We start from the raw sequence: 20,459 nt of genomic DNA on the forward strand, positions 1-20,459 counted from the left end.
GTGTTGCGTGCATTGAAATCTTTATTAGACTGATGGGGCGTGCTATAAAAACATGATCACTCTGTGTCACTCTACAAAATAAGTTATAACAATAAATATTGGAGGAAAATTCAATAAAAATAAATTCTAATATCAAACTTTTTACGGCGAACTCGCGATCTTGTTCATACAGCGCCCTTTTGGGAGGGGCGAACAAGTGATAAGTATATCTCTCATAATGTACCACAAGAACGCTAAAGTATCGCAAGTAAAAAGCGATTGGATTTCAAGAGAGAAGCACCAGGCTCTCACCAATCTTCAATTTCGCAAATAATTCGTTAACAAAAATTGTACGAACTATGTAGGACCTATCGTCAATAAATAAGCGAAAGGATGTACTATTTTAGAAGATACTATCAAACTGGAATTAGTCTTTATACAATCCCCAGCATGCAAAGAAAATAAATTGATATAAATAGAATAAATTACCACTTGAATATAAAGTGCATCTAGATGTATCCTTGTTTTCATGTAACATCACAGAATTCAAAGTAAAAAACTTGACCGTAAAATACCCCCCCCCCTTCTTGCATAAATTGTGACTGCTCAGAAAGGAAATCCTCTCCTCTTCCCTTTTCATCTAAGAAGATTTAATCATTTCTTCTCGCCTTATATTCAATACCAAGCTTTGTGCTACTACTAAAAAAGAAATAACTACACTCTTACACAACTTCAAAATAATCACGGACCATATGCTAAGGATTCTTACTACGAACGAACACAAAGGGCATATTTAGGGCGATAAAAGATTACTCTCGGGTCCTTGACACATAATGGCCTCTGCCAGGCTCTCCTGTTAGTGGAGACAAATAAATTTTTGGTCGAGAGAAAATTGGCAGGATTCTCATTCTCTCCTTCCCTCCCCCCCCCCTTTTATTTCTGTCACTCGCCCCGCTTTTGCACTCTACTCACAAATGAAATGAATGGGACGGGTTACATGGATATTGACGCTAGGAAACAAAAATTCACAGTGTTAAAAAAAAAATGACACTTATGTTGGTCAGGCAGCGTTGGACAATCGTAACAATGAACGACTGCTAGCAGAGCTGATTGAAATGTAGTAACCATTAGGAGTTGCGGTCAAACTAAAAAACATTGGGTTACAACGTTTCAGTATTAAGTGTCTGCTAACCCCATGAGGAAGGGGGGGGGGGGTTTTCACTTGAAGGACTGGGTCTTTACAACTGGGCTTGGTCGACCAGACTGGCTTGATCACCAACATTCCGTGCACTTTGCCACAATTTTCATTGCTCAAATCTTACTGTTTTCACACGAAGAAGTGAGCTTGGAAGATAAGCTAAAGAACTTACAAAGATCCTGTTTCTCGATAAATATATCTCGGTTATGAAGAAAGACAATTTACCATTAGGAGACCACAGCCCGATTATTAAGAAAAAACTTAAAATAATAATTCTTTTTCAACTTGGTAGCCAAGATGAAAATTATTTTTATATACAAAAGCGACAATTCCAGACAACCCATTTGTCGAGTACAGATGAAATGGTCCTTTACAAGGCTACACTAAATGCTTGGTCGGCTATTTACAGAAACTTTCAAAATAAATTATGCCCCATCACCGCATAGACTCAAATATCAACCAGTCTACCCGGGGTAACATCAAGCGAAACACCTCAAGGTGGAGGATTGTTCGTCTGCATATATGCAGCATAAGGTGGCGGCCTCTCATCAGTAACTAGCGTCTGTGGACAGAAAAAAAAAAAGAAACTTAAATTACACGTGACGTTTTTAGAAAAGGGGACGTCGTGAGGCACTTGAACACGTTAGTGGATTCAGAAAGGAAAGATCGTGGCCGAAGATCATGTTCTGAGCGCTTTAGGAGACAACTTTCCCAAATATGAAACCAGATGTGGTGATGAATTAAATTATAGTTGACGATAAAATGTCACAGATAGCAATACTTCACAGGACCACACGATCAAGCTTTCCACTGTGGTAAGACGCTTTTCAGATCAGTCCATGCAGCCTGCTCACCAACTACAATCATTATTTTGCATACCTGAGATTGTATTTGAGTCTGTATCTGTGGACTAAGAGCACTTGCGTGTGTCACAGTCACCATACCAGCTGGGTTGGACCCAGGGGGAACAGCCCAGTAGCCAGGCTGTTGGATGGTTACCCCAGGCTGTGAGTGTAATGAAGTTAAAAAATAGAAATCAGTGTCAATGTCAGGTATTTGATTCATTAATGGCACAACATGAACAGGCCTCAAAGTTATGTGCTCGACTTAGGTAATTAAAACCTTTTAAATTTTACATCCACTTTAAAATCAATAGCTCACTGCAATCTGATTGGCCCTCAGCAGTGCAATTCATTCACGAAGTGCACATGGTTTGCTCAAAATTGTATGTTCTGGCAGGTGATGAGAAGGAAACATTAAAACAAAACCACCCATTAGATTTCAAAGGTTGTTTAAAGTAACCAATCAAATAGCTGGAAAATGAAAGACAAAGAAGCCGTTGTGTGGAAAATTTTGCAGAGTGCTGGATTAACAAAAATATTTGACTGTATTGACTAATGAGCCCTGTATTTAGGTAATTAAATTGTGCACTTTCCAAATGTATGAAAAAATGTAGTTCAATTTCCGTTACTACCAGCTGGTGCATAAAAACTATACAGACAGACTTTCCATGAAGTATTCTATATGAACAGGATAAATCTATTTGGTTTAGGCTTAAATAAGCACTACCATGTGATGGACTGGCATCCCATCCTGGGAGGAGTAGCATTAACTTGTTTTTGATAGACTATAAACTTGTTTGAGTTTTGTTATTGTAAGAAGAACAAAGAAAGAAAGAAAGAAGCAGATATGAACAGAAGCAGACAAAAGTAAACAAGAACAAATGAAAATTAACAAACAAACAAAAATACACAATTACAAAACAAAATCAAGTAAAAAAAAAAAAATTTTTTTCTTTGTCCCACAATTGTGACAAGACCAAAAAAACATCTTTCTTTTTTTTACCCAGCCCAAAACTTACCATCTTTCTCATTTAATATACATTTTAGACAATTTTAGCTTAATGAGTTTCAACACTGCAAACTTGAAAGTGACTATGCCACAAGACAAACAATAACACTTCAATAGAAGTGCATTCATCCTTATTTGAGACCACAATCTTTTTTTCAAAATAGAACTCACATGAACTTGCTGTTGAATGTAAACTTGAGGCTGGGCTACTGCTGGGTAAGCTGGTGTTGTAGTTGTAACTCCACCGGTTGGCTGAATGATAACCATGCCTCCCTGTGGTCCTGTAAATGCAGGCCGCCCAGGCTGAATGTATGTCACTTGTTGATTGGTTACCGTCTAACAACCAGAAGTAAAAATAAACTCTTTCAGTCCCAAAACGTCTCCTCATAATACCAATCTCTCAATCAATACAACCATCATTGAATTTAAAACATTCAGTGACTGAGTTTAGTCAGGCAGTATAGAAAAATATTTTGGTGTTAGTCCTGAAGTGTGGACCCTGCTGACTATTTAGTAATAACTGAAAAGAAACCATCCTGCTTATTTTCAAGTTAAGCTGTAACTGAAAGCCAAAACAGAGGTTTTTTTTAACATAGTTGCTGAGTACTATGCTAAGTGCAGTGAGTAAAAAATAAATTGTGAGAGATACGTAAGCTGGAACTCCAATGATAGAGATCTTCATGCTCTTTTAAGCTGTGGTTGATATAAGCTAGGTCACTGAGTTGTGTTCTGGGACATGACACTCCTCTGACATGGTCTCTCTCCTGTACCAAGGAGTATAAATGGGTACTAGTTGCTCCATGCATTTATGCCTCTGACACAAGTACTGGTTGAATGATCATCTAACTTTCTGTGCCTTCTTAACCCTCTCAATCCCAGATCTTATTAGAAATTCTCCTTACTGTTTGTCATTCAATTCTCATGATGTTGCTTTTGAAAATTTGGTATTAGATCAAAAATAATCCCTTAATTGATCCTTTTTTCCTTATTCTCATCACTTGTCTGCTTGATACTACATTTATATTGTAAGGAGAAATTCCATCTTGGTCACTCACGGGAGTTAAAGGGTTCATGATCAAACTGTGGTACATGTGTATCTAGCAAAAGATTCTACCATGCAAATTCATGAATACAAAGTGTCTACTGATAATACGAACCACTCCTGTTGGGGTGTTGCAACAAACAGCACCACAGCAGTAGATTGATGCAGTAAGAGACAACATAAACTGAACGACGGCGCATATAAGAAGGCAGGAGCCTAACCCAGTTCCAACAGCAGCCATATGCCTCTTACTTGCAGAGTAACAATAGACTTTGAAGTAACTGTCATCATAACTCTTGCAGCTACTGATATGAGAGTAGTCTACCAGAGCGATACAGTAGGTGATGAACATGAACACAGTTAGAACACAAACTGTGATGGCAAATCCCATGTAAGTGCCAATCTGCACAAAATGGCCAAAAAAAAAAAACCAAGGTTACATTAATTCAAGAAACTCAATATCTGTTGTTGTCAAGATATTAATAAATAAGTAAATAATAATGATAATAATAATAAGGTAATATAATTCACAAGTCTAAATGCATTTATAAAATAATTAAAAATAATGAATTCAAACAAGTTGGAAATAAACATTACGATATTAATTACTGATAAACACAAACATATATGTAGCACTGGTTAATTACACCAGGTCTAAACCAAACCACAGTTTTAGCCAAAAAAGTGGGCCTCAGGCTTTCTCCTAAAGAGAGTTGATTCAATTAATAACCCTAATAAACTCCCAAGATCTGATTGTTAATTTTCCCCTGTAGCTGCTACACATTTCCTTGTAAATTAGTTATGAAAAATTGGTGCTAGATCAAGATGGCAGCTTCTACCTGATAAGTTTGAATATTTTCATCACCTGTTTGCTGAAGAATGTATGGATATTGTAGGGAGAAGTTTTATGTTAATCACTTCTGGGAGTTAAAAGTTTAAATAAATGTCCTTCCACTGTTTGCTTTCCAACCAAACTAAGGATTGTTTCGGATGCAGTTTGCTCAGACAACAGCTGTTTGAATTAACGCTTAAAGTAGTTATTAGAACCCCAACTGGCAGGAGGCAGACCAGTTGGATATAACTTATACAAATTGCAGCCAAGGAACCACAAAAAAATTGAAAACAAATCTAGTGTGTAACCAGGCAAACCCCACGATCACCAGATTACAAGACCAGCACCCAAACCACTCATCTTCTTCTACTTCCCAGTGTGTTCTGCTATTTGATTTCTCTAATAATTATCCTAGAATTATTTTTTGGTCACAGTCTGTATGCTAGTAATTTTCTGCTAGATGAGTACATTGCTTCATCAATATTTAAACCATTTGCATTATCAAGCATTCTAGATTTACAAGCACAGGGGTGTATGCAGCTTTAAACTCACCAAACACCTGTTAGGAGTTGAATCATCTTTTGCACCAATGTATCCAAAGATTCCTGTGAGAAGAACCTGCAAAAGAAAGGATAAAAATTTGACTATACTGATAAATTAAAAGTATTTCATAATTATTCTCTACACACACACTCACACACACACATGCACACACAAAATCAAAACATGTATAGTAACCATCATAAAGAAGAACCCCCATTTTTTTTAACAGCGGTGAATTCATGTGCTTTTCAAGTTTGCTTTTATTCAGGAGGATGTAGCAAAGTGTATGGATATGATGAGTAATTTATTATCAGCTAAGTCCAACTCAGTTAACAGACTTGAACTAATATTACTTTTACTTGGCTTAAATTTACTCTGAACTTTAAGTAAAAACGTTGATTGATAAACTTTTAAGTGTTGGTCATAACTAACACTAAACTTCTCAGACTGTGCATATACGAAAGTCATTTATGTGAACTTCAGTTAAAGAAATTAATATGAAGGTGATCTTCACAGTAATGAACACTACTTAAGCAGTTGGAAAGATTAAGGACTTAAAAAAAATTAATTCAAACTAATTTTCATTTCCCTTGGAAGTTTCAGTTATCAGGGTTCTACTGTTGTCAGAGAGCCTGTATAAATCCATCTTTGAGGTTTAATACTGAAGTTATTCTTCACCTACATTGTTTTATAATTTACAGTAATTACCTTCCATGATACTACCATTAAGAAAACCATGAAATTTTTGGCTTTTGTGAAATTCAATTTTAAAGAGAAGCCATTTAGCATCTGCTAAATTGCAGATTACAGTAATTTTCAAAACTTTTACCTTTTCAAAATTCCCATGACTGACTAAGTAGGGCAGAATATCAAGCAGACAAGTGATGAGAATAGAAAAAAATATCAATTAGGGGTTTGCTAGTTGATCCAATACCAAATCCTCCAAACTACTATCACAAGAATTGTAAGGCAAACAGTAAAAAAAAATTATTGAGAACTTGGAGTGAGAGGGATGTATAAGCAGGTTTATTGCGATTGTTATTAAACCAAATGTTGCATCTTGGCATGTATTTACTAAAAGTGTGGCAGCTCTTATCACAAACAGTGGTCAAACGTGTGATTAAGCGTGTGATTTTCTTTACAAAAACCAACTGATGTAAACGAGTTTGATTTCATATCAAAAGAGATTTTTTGGACCTTGTCTTAGGAAATCTTAGGTCATGCCACAACGCAAGGTTGGTCAGTTTTTAAAACTTTCAAGAACTTAAATAACTACAGTAAATCTGTAATTCTGGTTTTAATGTGGATTATTTTCCCTCATCAATAAACCCATCAGCTTAGAATAATGGTAAAGTTTCCGTACAGCCCCATACAATTGTAAAACAAATCTGTTTTCCCAATGGCAATGTATTGTTTTTGTCGTTGTTTTCTCCATTCAAGAACTGAATGCATAATGTAGTATGGGGCTGTGCGGAAATTTTACCAGAATAATACTTACCAAGGGCTGTAAATTGTGTTTCGTGAATCGTAACATATCAAGGTAAAATATTTTTTCGGAACCCATCTCCCAAAATGATTAAATTGAAAAATTAAAAAAGGTATCTGCACAAATGTTTTGTAATTTAATCCACAGCCCGTGAGCATCTTACTCCCAGGATTAAGCATAGCAAATATGCATATCAGGTATTTTATTGTTATAAACAAACTGGGTGATGACCTAGCGCGCAGAGTTGATCGCTCCGTTATACTGACGCAGTAATGAATTACTCAAAACCCTCCACAAAATCACCTTCTAAGTGCTCGTCAATGCCACTAAGAGATCAAAAAATTTGGCATACACAGATAATTTCCCGATGGCGTAAATAACACCAAGGGAGTGATCGTATCTATAGAGACGAATTGTGCGCAACTGACAAGCCGCAATGCAAAATTTTGTCTGTCCTTTAATTCTGATCTTTATCCAAGACAAACTAGAAATATGTGTTTTTCCTGTATCTACTGCAGTAGACATCATGCGACACTGCTGATCGAGCAGTCAAAAGCTCTACTTCGCAAATTTTTGATTTACCTGTAAGTTAGTAAGTGATTAACTAATTCGACGAGGCAATTACAAGTATATGAGATTTTTTACGCTCACCCAAATGCCAATCCAGACGCCATAACCGATCTTAGGACACCAGTGATCCACTGCAATACGGGATGCAATTCCCAGTATAATCATTAAAGAACCAAACACCATATGTGCTATAGCTAGACCTCGAAGAGACACAGGATGGTACGCCATGACTACCAACAATATGGCGACTTAATATTCAACGAAATGTTCGAGAATGACGTCTACAAGATGAGACTTCCATAGGGAGGGGGGGGGGGGAGGGGAGGAAGTGAAACTGTTCGTCACTTTTAGCACAGGAGGAACTGAATGTATAAAATAAAACTGACGAGGAGGTCAATTCAATGACATTTATTTCTTTGACTGGATAAATAGTTTAATTTAGCGCGTGACGTTCTCGTAATTCAGATTATATGACCTAAGTTTACAAATCTTGTTTGCTTTGGGTATGATGGGGCGCAGAACACCCGGTGCCATCTGATATGACGTCATTGTTTTACTTCCTTGTTATTTTCACTTAGTCGCCATTTCGATTGTAGTCATGGTGTACAGAGCGACTACTTTGCGAGGGTTGGCCAACTCACAGATGGTAGTTGGGGCTGTAATGATCGTGTTTGGAGTAGCATGTATTATCTCCGCTCAACACTGGAGTTCCTACGTTGGTTTTGGCGTCTGGGTTGGCCTTTGGGTAAGTTTGATCTGTTGCTTCCGCATGCCGTGCGTACAAATGTGAATGACCGTTTCTCGATTGTATTGATAAAGCATAATTTGCAGTCTCTGTTTTTCACTTTTGTCTTTTGATTTGCATGTAATAAGCTTTGATAAAGTCACCCTAAATCTTCCCAAATTGTTGATTTCAGTTCCTACTGGAATTCGAAAGTCGTCGCGAGAGACACGTGGGGACTTTCGAAACTCTGGAATTTGGCTTTCATGTGAAGGAGGTTATTATTTTTGGGGCAGCTGGTCTATATTCCCTGAATTTGACATTTTGTTGCGTGATTTTTGCACTGAAGTGAAGCGAATTTGAACCATAAATTTAGCGCTCTTATGGTTTGGGTAACACGATATCTAAATGACGCCTCATCTGAAGGCTCTCAGCAAACCTTTAGGCTGGAATTGGTGGCCTTTAATTCCATTGCATTGTACATAATGTTGGAATGAGGAACATGAGCTTAAAAGAACATCATTGATTGCCCATGATGCATGTGGAGTTCTAGAGGTTCCACAGCCTGCTGATCCACATTTTATATTACTAACCCTCACTCGATCATCTAAGGGAACTATTGGCACCAAATCAGGCAACATGGACTCCATCTCCACTTTATTTGGTGAAGCTTTATTAGCCAGTCCTGTCTGAACTGAGTCCAATATTTATGGCCAGCAAAATAAAAACAAATTTGTCTTTCGGACTTTAAGAATATACATGTTATTACAGTAAATCCACAGGGAGAATTCTTTTACTGCATTCAAAAGATCATTCCACTTGTATGTATTATTTATAGGTTTTAATCACCGGGATTTTGGGATACATAGGAGCAAGAGATGGCTCAATCCCAAACAATTGTTTGGTGAGTAACTTGACCTTTTAAAGAAACCTGTAATTATTTTTTCTGGCCATTTTCTCAAAACAATCATACACACAAGCATGTATATTGGTATCCCTTTTCTCTTGTAATGAGAAAAATGGGATGGAAAACCCCACTGCGGTCAAATTTTTCTCAAGTGTAATCTTAGGTATCTATAATGACTGACATTCATTTCATAAATTTATCAAAAATAATGGAAGAAGGAAAAAAGTACCAAGAAAACAAGTAAAACAACTTAAACAGCAAATTCGTATTATGCATTGGTTATACCGTTATATTTACAAACATGCACATAATAGTTATCCTGTATAATTTGGGATTTTCAAATCAGTTTATGACTAAACAGTTTAAAAACTTTTTTTTAACCATAACATTCAAACCATTGACATAAAGGTTTCTGCATGAGATGATAATCAAGACTGGGTGCTCACCAGTCTGTCAACTTTTTTTACCCACAGTGCAGGTGCATATATGAGGTTAGGCTTTAAATTGTATAAATGCAGTAGATAAAGTCATGTGTTTGAATTGTGTCCTGTGGTTTTTATCACCAGATTGGATGTTTTATGGGCTTCTCCATTTCAAGTTGTGTCCTCTCAGGAGCAATGTTCATCTGCTATTGCATTACTCTTGCAAGCTACTCCGATATGAAGGCATACTGTTCAAACTCTTACTATAGCAACAGATATGATGGTTCATATACCTACCATGATTGCTATCAGCAGTATGGCTTCCACAGAGATACAGCAGTAAATGTGGCTGGTTTAGGTTCATGTCTTCTTCTTATCTCCTTGGGTGAGTTCTTCTTGGCACTTGCATCATCCATCTATTGTTGTACGGCAGTGTGTTGTGGTACCTCACCAGCAGTTGTGAGCACTGTAAGTAATTATCACCTCCACCATTCAGTTGTTAATGTTAAAAGTTAACATTATATCATTTTACTGATTCAGAAATATATATTTTATGGCCAATAAAACTAGGCAATATCCACTGATATTTCCAATTTTTAAATCTTGTGTCCAATGCTATGAAAGTCTTCATTTTAAAGTAGATTAGAGCTGTTCTTGTAGGAGAGTATCTTGCTGTTTTCATAGAAGAAAAGACCAACTTCTATGTATTGTAAATGTATACTTTCCCTAAGTTGTGCTGAAAATCTTTCTTAATTTATATATATATTTATATAGAGTGTGTAGCTTTACATTTCCCCCCTTTTTTCTGGTAGCAGCAGTCGTGAAAAACGCATGAAGTCTCTGAAATGCTGTCACTCTTCTTGTCTTTTTTCCTTTCCACAGTAGCTCTGTTGTAAACCTACTTGTATAGTTTTGAGCATTCTTTTGACTTTACTTGGTGAAATGAGAAATAATCAATTTTTTTTTATAAATTAATGATTTTTATGTTTAATGTAACTGATGTTTCATTACTGTGACTATAGACAAGGACCAACCAGCTACTGATGTGTATACAGCCTCAGCACATGTACCCAGGGGCACAGCCTGGTGTGGTTTTAATGCAGACTGATGCTGGTGTAGTGCCACAGGGATACCCAGCAATGGGCCAGCAACCTGTGTATATAGCCCAGCAGGTAACTATAGAACTGATTTAACTTATGTACTGATTTATGATACAATCCAAGGACAAACAAAAAAGTTTGAAATAATGGAAGTTTGAAGGGGAGTACTATAATCATAGAATGATTCAGTTTATTTTTGTGTTTTCAGTGTTTTTTTGTTTGTTTTTTTTTTTGTTAGAAAACAAACCACTTTTCTGTGCAGTGCAGTGTTTACAATTGAAAATCTACTTTATGTAAAGTTATACATCAATTGATACAGTCTTAGGTTTAAGAAATCTCATTTGGATGTTACTGCAGCACCAAAGATTGTGCATGATTGTGGGGCAAAAATTTACTATAGTTGAGTTGTGGTACTCAATTTTTTTTTGCCCTGTGCATGTGACAAAATGGATAAATTATTTTATGCCATGTAATCTGAAGTCAGTTAATATATTCTATGTCTAAAAAAGAGATTATTCTGTTCATTTCAAAGCCTGGGGTGATTGCACAACCTGGGGTAGCCTTTCAGCAGCCTCATTACTGGGCTGTTCCCTTAGGATCCAACCCAGCTGAGGCAGTGACTGTGCCCTATTCAGATGCTGCCTCCCAAGGGCAGAATCAAGCTCAAGTCCAGGTAATTATGCATGAGTACATAACTGTTAAATGTTAACCATTTACAACCTAGTATTGATATGCATATTCTCCATACTGTTCTCTATACATTTTCCAAGATGCTGACAAGGAGAATTTGTTAAACAATGAAGAGCTTCTTTTTTTGGTGATAATGTCTTCATTCTCAAGACCTTTAATGTGTGAATCAGAGCTGATGTTGTAAGGAGAAATTAGATGCTAGTCACTCTTAGGGTGTGTCAAAGGGCTAATCGGATGGTATTTCATGTGATTGTAACATAGAATTGCCTTGACCTCAGTTGGATGAACCTTTTGGAATAAATGATCAAACTGTCCCAATAGCATTTCTTAGAATAGATTGCCTCACTTAATTTTTTCTTAGATACCTGAGGCAGTAAAGGATGAAGACATGCCACCACCTTATTCATTTGCACCAACAGCCAATGTGCCACCACCAGCTTTCTCTTCTGTGGATGCCAATCCAAATTATTAGTGCCTGATGTCATTTCATGAATGAGCACTGACATGTTCATCAGGAGACCTTTGTAGTGCAATTGGGGCATACCTTAGAAAGTTTGTGTTTGTGAGTTCTTTTAGTACAGTCAAACCTGTATTAAGCAGCACTGTATCAAGCAGTCACCCTAAATTAAGCAGGAAGTTTTCAAAGTCCCAGGATTTTCCCCTGAAACAGTTAAAGATTAGATAGCTCAGTCTAAGATTGAGATTCAGTCAGAGTTTATTAAGAGTCATATTAATCTTGTGTATTTTTCTAAAAAGTTTATCTTTGTGAGTTCTTGTAGTAAAAAATTGTACACCATAAGGGATGGCAAGTTGCCATGTCCTCAAAGTGACTGGTAACTGTTGTAAGTATTTGACCATATTAGTACTTAAGCTTCAGCTGTAAACAGACTGTTTCTTATGGAATGATTATTAGTTTTTTAAAAATTTTAAAAGGCAAGCTCTGTAGCTTCAAAATAATGTAAGTTGTAACTATAACATATATGTTGGTACAAAATTAATATATTTTAAAGTATCAAAGGATGTCAAACATGCTATTTTTTCATGTAGATGGTTTGAAATTGTTTTTAACCCTTTAACTCTTAGAAGTGATTAATGTATAACTTCTCCTTAAAATATCCATAAATTATCCAGAAAGTAGGTAATGAGATTGTTCAACCTTATTAGTAAGAAGTCGTTATCTCTATCTAACACCAATTTCTCATAACCAATGTATAAGGAAATGTGTAGCAGCAAGAGGGGAGAATTGAAAATAAAATCTTGGGAGTTATAGGGTTAAAGGAGAAAACGATTTTTTGAACCTTTTCAACAGTTTAGTGGATCATCAGCTCAGAATATTTAACAAAGGCAAAGTAAATATTGTTGAATAATATGCTAGAGGAAGTTATAATAAGTGGATTATTCAACAATAATTATTGTACATATACTGTACTATACTGATAAATTATTTTTTTTAATAGCAGTGAATTCATGTGCTTTTCAAGTTTACTTTTATTCAGGAGGATGTAGCAAAGTGTATGGATATGACCCCACTTTTCCAGTAATTTATTATCAACTAACTCAAACTCAGTTAACAGACTTGAACTAATGTTACCTTCACCTGGCTCGAATTTACTCTGAACTTTAAGTAAAAACATTGATTGATAAACTTTTAAGTGTTGGTCATATAGCTAACACTAAACTTCTCAGACTGTGCTTTCACGAAAGTCATTTATGTGAACTTCAGTTAAAGAAATGAATATGAAAGCAATCTTCACAATAATGAACACTACAGTAGGAAAAATTAAGGACCCAAAAAAATATCAATTCAAACTAATTTTCATTTCCCTCGGAAGTTTCAGTTATCAGGGTTCTACTGTTGTCAGAGAGCCTGTATAAATCCATATTTGAGGTATAATACTGAAGTTATTCTTTACCTACATCGTTTTATAATTTACAGTAATTACTTTCCATGATACTGCCGTCAAGAAAACCATGAAATTTTTGGCTTTCATAAACTCAATCTTGTAGAGAAGCCATTTAGCATCTGCTAAATTGCAGATTACAGTAATTTTCAAAACTTTTACCTTTTCAAAATTCCCATGACTGACTAAGTAGGGCAGAATATCATGCAGACAAGTGATGAGAATAGAAAAAAATATCAATTAGGGGTTTACTAGTTGATCCAATACCAAATTCTCCAAACTACCATCACAAGAACTGTAAGGCAAACAGTAAAAAAAAAATTATTGAGAACTTGGAGTGAGAGGGATGTCTAAGCAGGTTTATTGCGATTGTTATTAAACCAAATGTTGCATCTTGGCATGTATGTACTAAAAGTGTGGCAGCTCTTATCACAAACAGTGGTCAAACTATAAGCTTGTGATTTTCTTTGCAAAAATTAACTGATGTAAACAAGTTTGATTTCATGTCAAAAGAGTTTTGTGTGTGGACCTTGTCTCAGGAAATCTTAGGTCAAGCCACATCGCGAGGTCGGTCAATTTTTGAAACTTTCAAAAACTTAAATAACTACGGTAAATCTGTAATTCCGGTTTTAATGTGGGTTATTTTCCGCCATCAAATAAACCCATCATCGTAGAATAATACATGCCAAGGGCTGTAAATTGTGTTTTGTGAATCGTAACATATCAAGGTAAAATATTTTTTTCGGAACCCATCTCCCAAAATGATCAAATTGAAAAATTAAAAAAGGTATCTGCACAAATGTTTTGTTATTTAAACCACAGCCCGTGAGCAACTTACAGCAAGGATTAAGCATGACAAATAATTATGCATATCAGTTATTTTATTGTTATCAACAAACTAGGTAATGACCTAGTGTGCAGAGGAATTGATCGCTCCGTTATACTGACGCAATTGTGAATTACTCCAAACCCTCAACAAAATCAACTTCTAAGTGCTCGTCAATGCCACTAAGAGATCAAGAAATTTGGCGTACTCAGATAATTTCACGATGGCGTAAATAACACCGAGGGAGTGATCGTACCTGTAGAGACGAATTGTGCGCAACTAACAAGCCGCGATGCAAAATTTTGTCTTTTACTTCTGATCTTTATCCAAGACAAACTAGAAATATTTGTTTTTCCTGCATCTACTGCAGTAGACATCACGCGACACTGCTGATCGCGCAGTCAAAAGCTCTACTTCGCATATTTTTTTAATTTATCTGTAAGTTAGTAGGTGATTAACTAATTAACGCTCACCTCAATGCCAATCCAGACGCCATAACCGATCTTAGGGCACCAGTGATCCACTGCAATAAGGGATGCAACTCCCAGTATAATCATCAAAGAGCCAAACACCATATGTGCGATAGCTAGACCTCGAAGAGACACAAGATGGTACGCCATGACTACTAATAATATGGCGACTTAATATTCAACGAAATGCTAGAGAATGATGTTTACAAGATAAGACTTTCCATAGGGAGGGGGGGAGGGGGGAGGGGAGAAAGTGAAACTGTTCGTCGCTTTAAGCACAAGAGGAACTGAATGTATAAAATAAAACTGACGAGGAGTTCAATTCATTGACATTTATTTCTTTGATTGGATAAATAGTGTAATTTAGCGCGTGATGTTCTCGTAATTCAGATTATATGACCAAAGTTTATAAATCTTGCTTGCTTTGGGTATGTTGAGGATCAGAACACCCGCTACATCTGATATGACGTCATTATTTTACTTCCTTGACATTTTCACTTAGTCGCCATTTCGATTGTAGTCATGGTGTACCGAGCGACTTCTTTGCGAGGGTTGGCCATCGCACAGATGGTAATTGGGGCTTTGATGACCGTGTTTGGAGTAGCATGTATTTCCTCTGCTCAACACTGGTCTTCCTACTCTGGTACTGGCATCTGGGTCGGCCTTTGGGTAAGTTTGTTCTGTTGCTTCGAATGTAGCCTGTATACATTCATATACTTTATTTATGCTCGAAATTCACAGTGTAGCTGTAGAGCTAATATCTTTGAGAAAATAAGCTAAAATAAAATAAAATATGCTATATTACAATTCCATTATTAGTTATATACTATGTACAACATTATGCGTGCAGAGGGAAATATAACTTGTAGATCTACTGTGGAAAAGATCTCCTGCTTGAATTCTTGAAAATTTAATGTTTTGTAAGTGTCTGGGAGAGAGTTCCATATTTTGCTAGCTAAGTATGAAAAAGAGTGCAGACCGTAAGTCGTTGTTTTTAGGTTGGGAAGGGCCAGGATATGATTTCCGCGCAAATTGTAGGATGAAGACCGCGCGGTGAACATATCTTTAAATAACCTGGATAATTCGTAAAAAACACATTCTTATATAACGTGATCATGAAGTTCTGGAGGCGTCTAATGAATAGAGATTTTAAGTTAACTTTGCTTAGTTTGAGGTTATTATTTTTGGACAGCTGGTCTTTATTCGTTGTAACAGACATTTTGTGGCGTGATTTTTCCACTGAAGCAATATATTTCACTCTTTCGTGTGGTGATTTGTGCGGCAAGCGAAAGATGACTGAGCAGTTCACTGACAGGCGTTAATCAAGGTGTTATTAGAACGTGGATCAGCAGACTGTGGAACCTCTCGAACCTACGATTGTTCAAGGAAAATTATTATACATGTAGAATTGAAAAAACCACAACACTGTTTAAGCAATCAGCTGTGACCTTCCCTCAAGTGTTAGTAATGTTTGGGTAATGCAATATCTTAATGCCTCAACTGAAGGCTCTTATAATTAGCAAACCTTCAGGATAGAATTGGTGGCCTTTAATTCCATGGCATTGTACATCATGCTGGAGTGAGGAACACAAGCCTTGAAGTAACATTATTGCCCATGATGCAAAAAGTGTAATTTTGGGTCCTGTAGGTTTTGCTGGTTCCAGATGCTCTAGAAGGTTCTTCAGCCTACTGATCTACAGTTTAGTAACACCCGATTGGTCATCTAAGGGAACTATTTGCACTAAATCATGCAACATGGACTCCATCTCCACTTTAGTTGGTGAAGCTTTATTGACCAGTCCTGTTTGAACTGAATCAAATATTTACAGCCAGCTAAATATTAAAAAAAAGAATTGTCTTTTGGACTTAAAGAATATTTAAGATGTTGTTATGGTAAATCCATAGGAAGAATACCTTTGCTGTATTAAAAAGATCATTCTACTTGTTTGAATTATTAATAGGTTTTTATCACAGGGATTTTGGGATACATTGGAGCAAGAGATGACTTAATCCCAAACAAGTGTTTGGTGAGTAACTGGACCTTTCACAGAAACCTGTAATTATTTTTTCAAGCCCTTTTCTTGATACAATCATACACACAAGCTTACATGTATATTAGCAGTAATAGGCTCCTTGTAGAGAGAAAAATGGGATGGAATACTCCACCCTGGTAAAATTCTTCTTTAGTGTTTCCAGGGTATCTACAGTGATTGACATTCATTTCAAAAATTTGTCAAAAATAAAGGAAGAAGAAAAAAAAAAAACTTAAACAGCAAATTGATATTATGCATTATGACTTTATATTTGCAAACATGCACACAATAGTTATCCTGTATATTTTGGATTTTTAAATCAGTTCATGGCTAATGAGTTTAAAGACTTTTTTAGCCATAAATGTTCAAACCATTGATACAAAGGTTTCTGCATGAGGTATTACTCAAGGCTGGGTACTAACAGGTGCATTTGGTTTTTTTTACCCAAAGGGCAGGTGACTGTATATAAGTTTGGGCTTTTAATTGAATAAATACAGTTGATGAAGTGGTGTGATTGAATTGTGTTGTGTGTTTTTTTATCACCAGATTGGATGTTTTATGGGTTTCTCCATTACTGGGTGTGTCTTCTCAGGACAAATGTTCATCGTCTATTGCACTATTCTTTCAAGCTACTCTGAAATGAAGGCATACTGTTCTAAATCTTATTTTGATCATGACTATGACAGTTTCTATAACAACCGTGATTGTTACAGAACTTATGGCTTTCATAGAGATACAGCCGCAAATGTGGCTGGTTTAGGTTCGTGTCTCCTTCTTCTCTCCTTGGTTGAGTTCTTCTTGGCACTTGCATCATCCATCTATTGTTGTACAGCAGTGGGTTGTTGTTCCTCAACTGGAGTTGTGAGCACTGTAAGTAATTATCACCTCAACTATTCAGTTGTTAATGCTAAAAGTTAAAATTAAATCACTTGTTAGAAATATGTATATTTTTTATTTTGCATCAAATATTTTACATACTGAACATAGGTTTAAACTTGTTACATGACCAAACAATTGGGTCTACAAAACTAAGGAATATCCAGTGATCTTCTCAATTTTAAACCTTGTGTCCAATGCTATGAAAGTCTTCATTTCGAAGTTGATGAAAGCTGTTCCTTTAGAAGAGTATTTTGCTGTTTTTATAGAAGAAAAAACAAACTTCCATGTATTGTAAATGTATAATTTCCTTAGGTTGCACTAAAAAGTCAATTTTTTAATGTTTTTTATAACTTTATATTTTGATATTTTAGTATTTAATGTAATTGATGTTTAATTACCATGACTATAGACAATCACCAACCAGCAACTGATGAATGTACAGCCTCAGTACATGTACTCAGGGGCACAGTCTGGTGTGGTTTTAATACAGACTGATGCTGGTGTGGTGCCACAGATATACCCAGCAACGGGCCAGCAACCTGTGTATATAGCCCAGCAGGTAACTATAGATGTAACTTAGGTATTGATTTATAATAAAATCGATCCAAGGACAAGCAAAAAAGTTTGAAATAATGGAAGTTTGAGATGGAGTACTATGAGCATAGAATGATTCAATGTTTTTTTTTTCTCTTTGGTTTGTTTTGTTTAGTGAATTCCGAAGTCAGTAATATTTTATGTATGAAAAGAAGAATATTTTGTTCATTTGACAGCCTGGAGTGGTTGCACAGCCTGGGTCAGGCTTTCGGCAACCCCCTCACTGGGCTGTTCCCTTAGGATCCAATCCAGCTGAAGAAATGACTGAGCCCTATTCAGCTGCTGCCCCCCAAGTGCAGAATCAAGCTCAAGTCCAGGTAATTATGCATGAGTAGTAACTGTTTAACATTAACCATTTACAACCTAGTATTGATATGCATATTCTCCATACTGTTCTCTATACATTTTCTAAGATGCTGACAAGGAGAATTTGTTATTTACAATGAAGAGCTTCTTTTTTTGGTGATAATATCTTCATTCTCGAGACCTTAATGTGTGAATCAGAGCTGATGTTGTAAGGATAAATTAGATGCTAGTCACTCTTAGGGTGTGTCAAAGGGCTAATCGGATGGTATGTCATGTGATTGTAATATAGATCGAATTGCCTTGACCTCAGTAAGATGAACCTTTTGAATAAATGATCAAACTGTCCCAATAGCATTTCTTAGAATAGATTGCCTCACTTAATTTTTCCTTAGATACCTGAGGCAGTAAAGGATGAAGACATGCCACCACCTTATTCATTTGCATCAACAGCCAATGTGCCACCACCAGCTTTCTCTTCTGTGGATGCCAATCCAAATTGTTAGTGCCTGATGTCATTTCATGAATGAGTAGTGACATGTTCATCAGAAGACCTTTGTAGTGCAATTGGGGCATACTTTAGAAAGTTTGTGTTTGTGAGTTCTTTTAGTACAGTCAAACCTTAAGCAGCACTGTATCCAGCAGTCACCATAAATTAAGTAGGAAGTGTTCATTAAGTCCCAGGATTTCCCCTGAAACAGTTAAAGATTAGATAGCTCAATCCAAGATTGAGATTCAGTCAGAGTTTATTTAGAATGAAGTTAATTTCCTCCTGAAACAGTTAAAAATTAGATAGCTCAATCTAAAATTGAGATTCAGTCAGAGTTTATTAAGAGTCAAATTAATCTTGCATATTGTTCTAGAAAGTTTATCCAATCCAAGATTGAGATCCAGTCAGAGTTTATTAAGAGTGAAGTTAATTTCCCCCTGAAACAGTTAAAAATTAGATAGCTCAATCTAAGATTGAGATTCAGTCAGAGTTTATTAAGAGTCAAATTAATCTTGCATATTCTTCAAGAAAGTTTATCTTTGTGAGTTCTTGTGGTATAAAATTATATACCATAAGGGATGGTGAGTTGCCAATTGTCCTCAAAGTGACTGGTGACTGTTGTAAGTATTTGACCATATTAGTACTTAAGCTTCAGCTGTAAACAGACTGTTTCTCATGGAATGATTATTAGTTTTTAAAAATTTTAAAAGGCAAGCTCTGTAGCTTCAAAATAATGTAAATTGTAACTATAACATGTTGGTGCAAAATTGATATATTTAAAAGTATCAAAGGATGTCAAACATGCTATTTTTTCATGTAGATGGTTTGAAGTTTTTTTTACCCTTTAACTTTTAGAAGTGATTAATGTATAACTTCCCCTTAAAATATCCATAAATTATCCAGCAAGTAGGTAATGAGGTTGCTCAACCTTATTAGTAAGAAGTCGTTATCTCTATCTAACACCAATTTCTCATAACTAATGTATAAGGAAAGGTGTAGCAGCAAGAGGGGAGAATTGAAAATAAGATCTTGGGAGTTATAGGGTTAAAGCAGTAAACAAGTTTTTGAACCTTTTCCACAATATATTGAACCATCAGCTCAGAATATTTAACAATCATTCGCCAAAGGCAAAGTGAATATTGTTGAATAATAATTACTAGAGGAAGTTATAATAAGTGTATTATTCATAATTACTAAATAGAAGTGAGGAATTGTTTTAGTATAATTCAATGCTCAGGTGCTTTTTAATTCTATTGTAAAATCATTCTGTTGTTAAAGCCATTCGCTAAATATAAAGAAAACTTGCATATCTTTTCTTACAATTTTTTGACTACATGCATCAAGATAAGCAGCCAGTTTCCTCCAGATCTCAATAGGGAAAAAAATTATATTTAAGTTTTGAAAGGTGTTGCACCATACTTGGTAACAGCTTTTTTGAATTGAATTTTCCTTGAAAGGGTTTATCACTTCCTCAGTACAGCTTTGCCAAACGTGGGGCAGCCATTTTGAAATTCAGTGCTCCTGCTTAAATCATCTTGTGCAAGGAGATTATAGCAAGATATGATGCACTCCTCAACCAATCAGCGTGTGTATCTTTGTATTTCAGACATCAATGATTCATA

General features: G+C 35.9%; 3 protein-coding genes across 5 annotated transcripts; 2 read left to right on the forward strand and 1 right to left on the reverse strand.

The window, feature by feature from the left end:
* Positions 1 to 3: 3 nt before the first annotated feature.
* LOC113671738 (uncharacterized) lies at positions 4 to 10,017 on the reverse strand. 2 transcript variants are annotated; one of them, XM_089201734.1, is made up of 6 exons: positions 9,849 to 10,017; positions 5,455 to 5,520; positions 4,186 to 4,473; positions 3,200 to 3,364; positions 2,057 to 2,182; positions 4 to 1,739 (listed from the first exon to the last, which is right to left on the reverse strand). In XM_089201734.1, exons 1-6 carry the CDS (start codon positions 9,849 to 9,851, stop codon positions 1,671 to 1,673), a joined length of 717 nt encoding a protein of 238 aa, XP_089057860.1. In that variant the 5' UTR covers positions 9,852 to 10,017; the 3' UTR covers positions 4 to 1,670. The 2 variants fall into 2 exon arrangements, with proteins under 2 accessions (XP_089057860.1, XP_089057853.1); XM_089201727.1 differs by lacking the exon at positions 9,849 to 10,017 and adding an exon at positions 7,583 to 7,884.
* Positions 8,062 to 12,785, forward strand: LOC113671736 (uncharacterized). The gene is made up of 6 exons (XM_089201723.1): positions 8,062 to 8,246; positions 9,061 to 9,126; positions 9,696 to 10,019; positions 10,574 to 10,723; positions 11,184 to 11,324; positions 11,703 to 12,785. The coding sequence occupies exons 1-6, from the start codon at positions 8,100 to 8,102 to the stop codon at positions 11,811 to 11,813; spliced, it is 939 nt and encodes a 312-aa protein (XP_089057849.1). The 5' UTR covers positions 8,062 to 8,099; the 3' UTR covers positions 11,814 to 12,785.
* A 1,973-nt stretch (positions 12,786 to 14,758) lies between these two features.
* Positions 14,759 to 20,144, forward strand: LOC149053413 (uncharacterized). 2 transcript variants are annotated; one of them, XM_089201707.1, is made up of 6 exons: positions 14,759 to 15,207; positions 16,500 to 16,565; positions 17,118 to 17,441; positions 17,860 to 18,009; positions 18,221 to 18,361; positions 18,743 to 20,144. In XM_089201707.1, the coding sequence occupies exons 1-6, from the start codon at positions 15,061 to 15,063 to the stop codon at positions 18,851 to 18,853; spliced, it is 939 nt and encodes a 312-aa protein (XP_089057833.1). In that variant the 5' UTR covers positions 14,759 to 15,060; the 3' UTR covers positions 18,854 to 20,144. The 2 variants fall into 2 exon arrangements, with proteins under 2 accessions (XP_089057833.1, XP_089057841.1); XM_089201715.1 differs by having other exon boundaries at positions 14,866 to 15,207; positions 16,513 to 16,565.
* Positions 20,145 to 20,459: the final 315 nt, after the last annotated feature.

This window comes from Pocillopora damicornis, chromosome 1 (assembly GCF_964200805.1).
Source record: "Pocillopora damicornis chromosome 1, jaPocDami1.2, whole genome shotgun sequence".
In the NCBI taxonomy this organism is placed as follows: Eukaryota; Metazoa; Cnidaria; class Anthozoa; order Scleractinia; family Pocilloporidae; genus Pocillopora; species Pocillopora damicornis.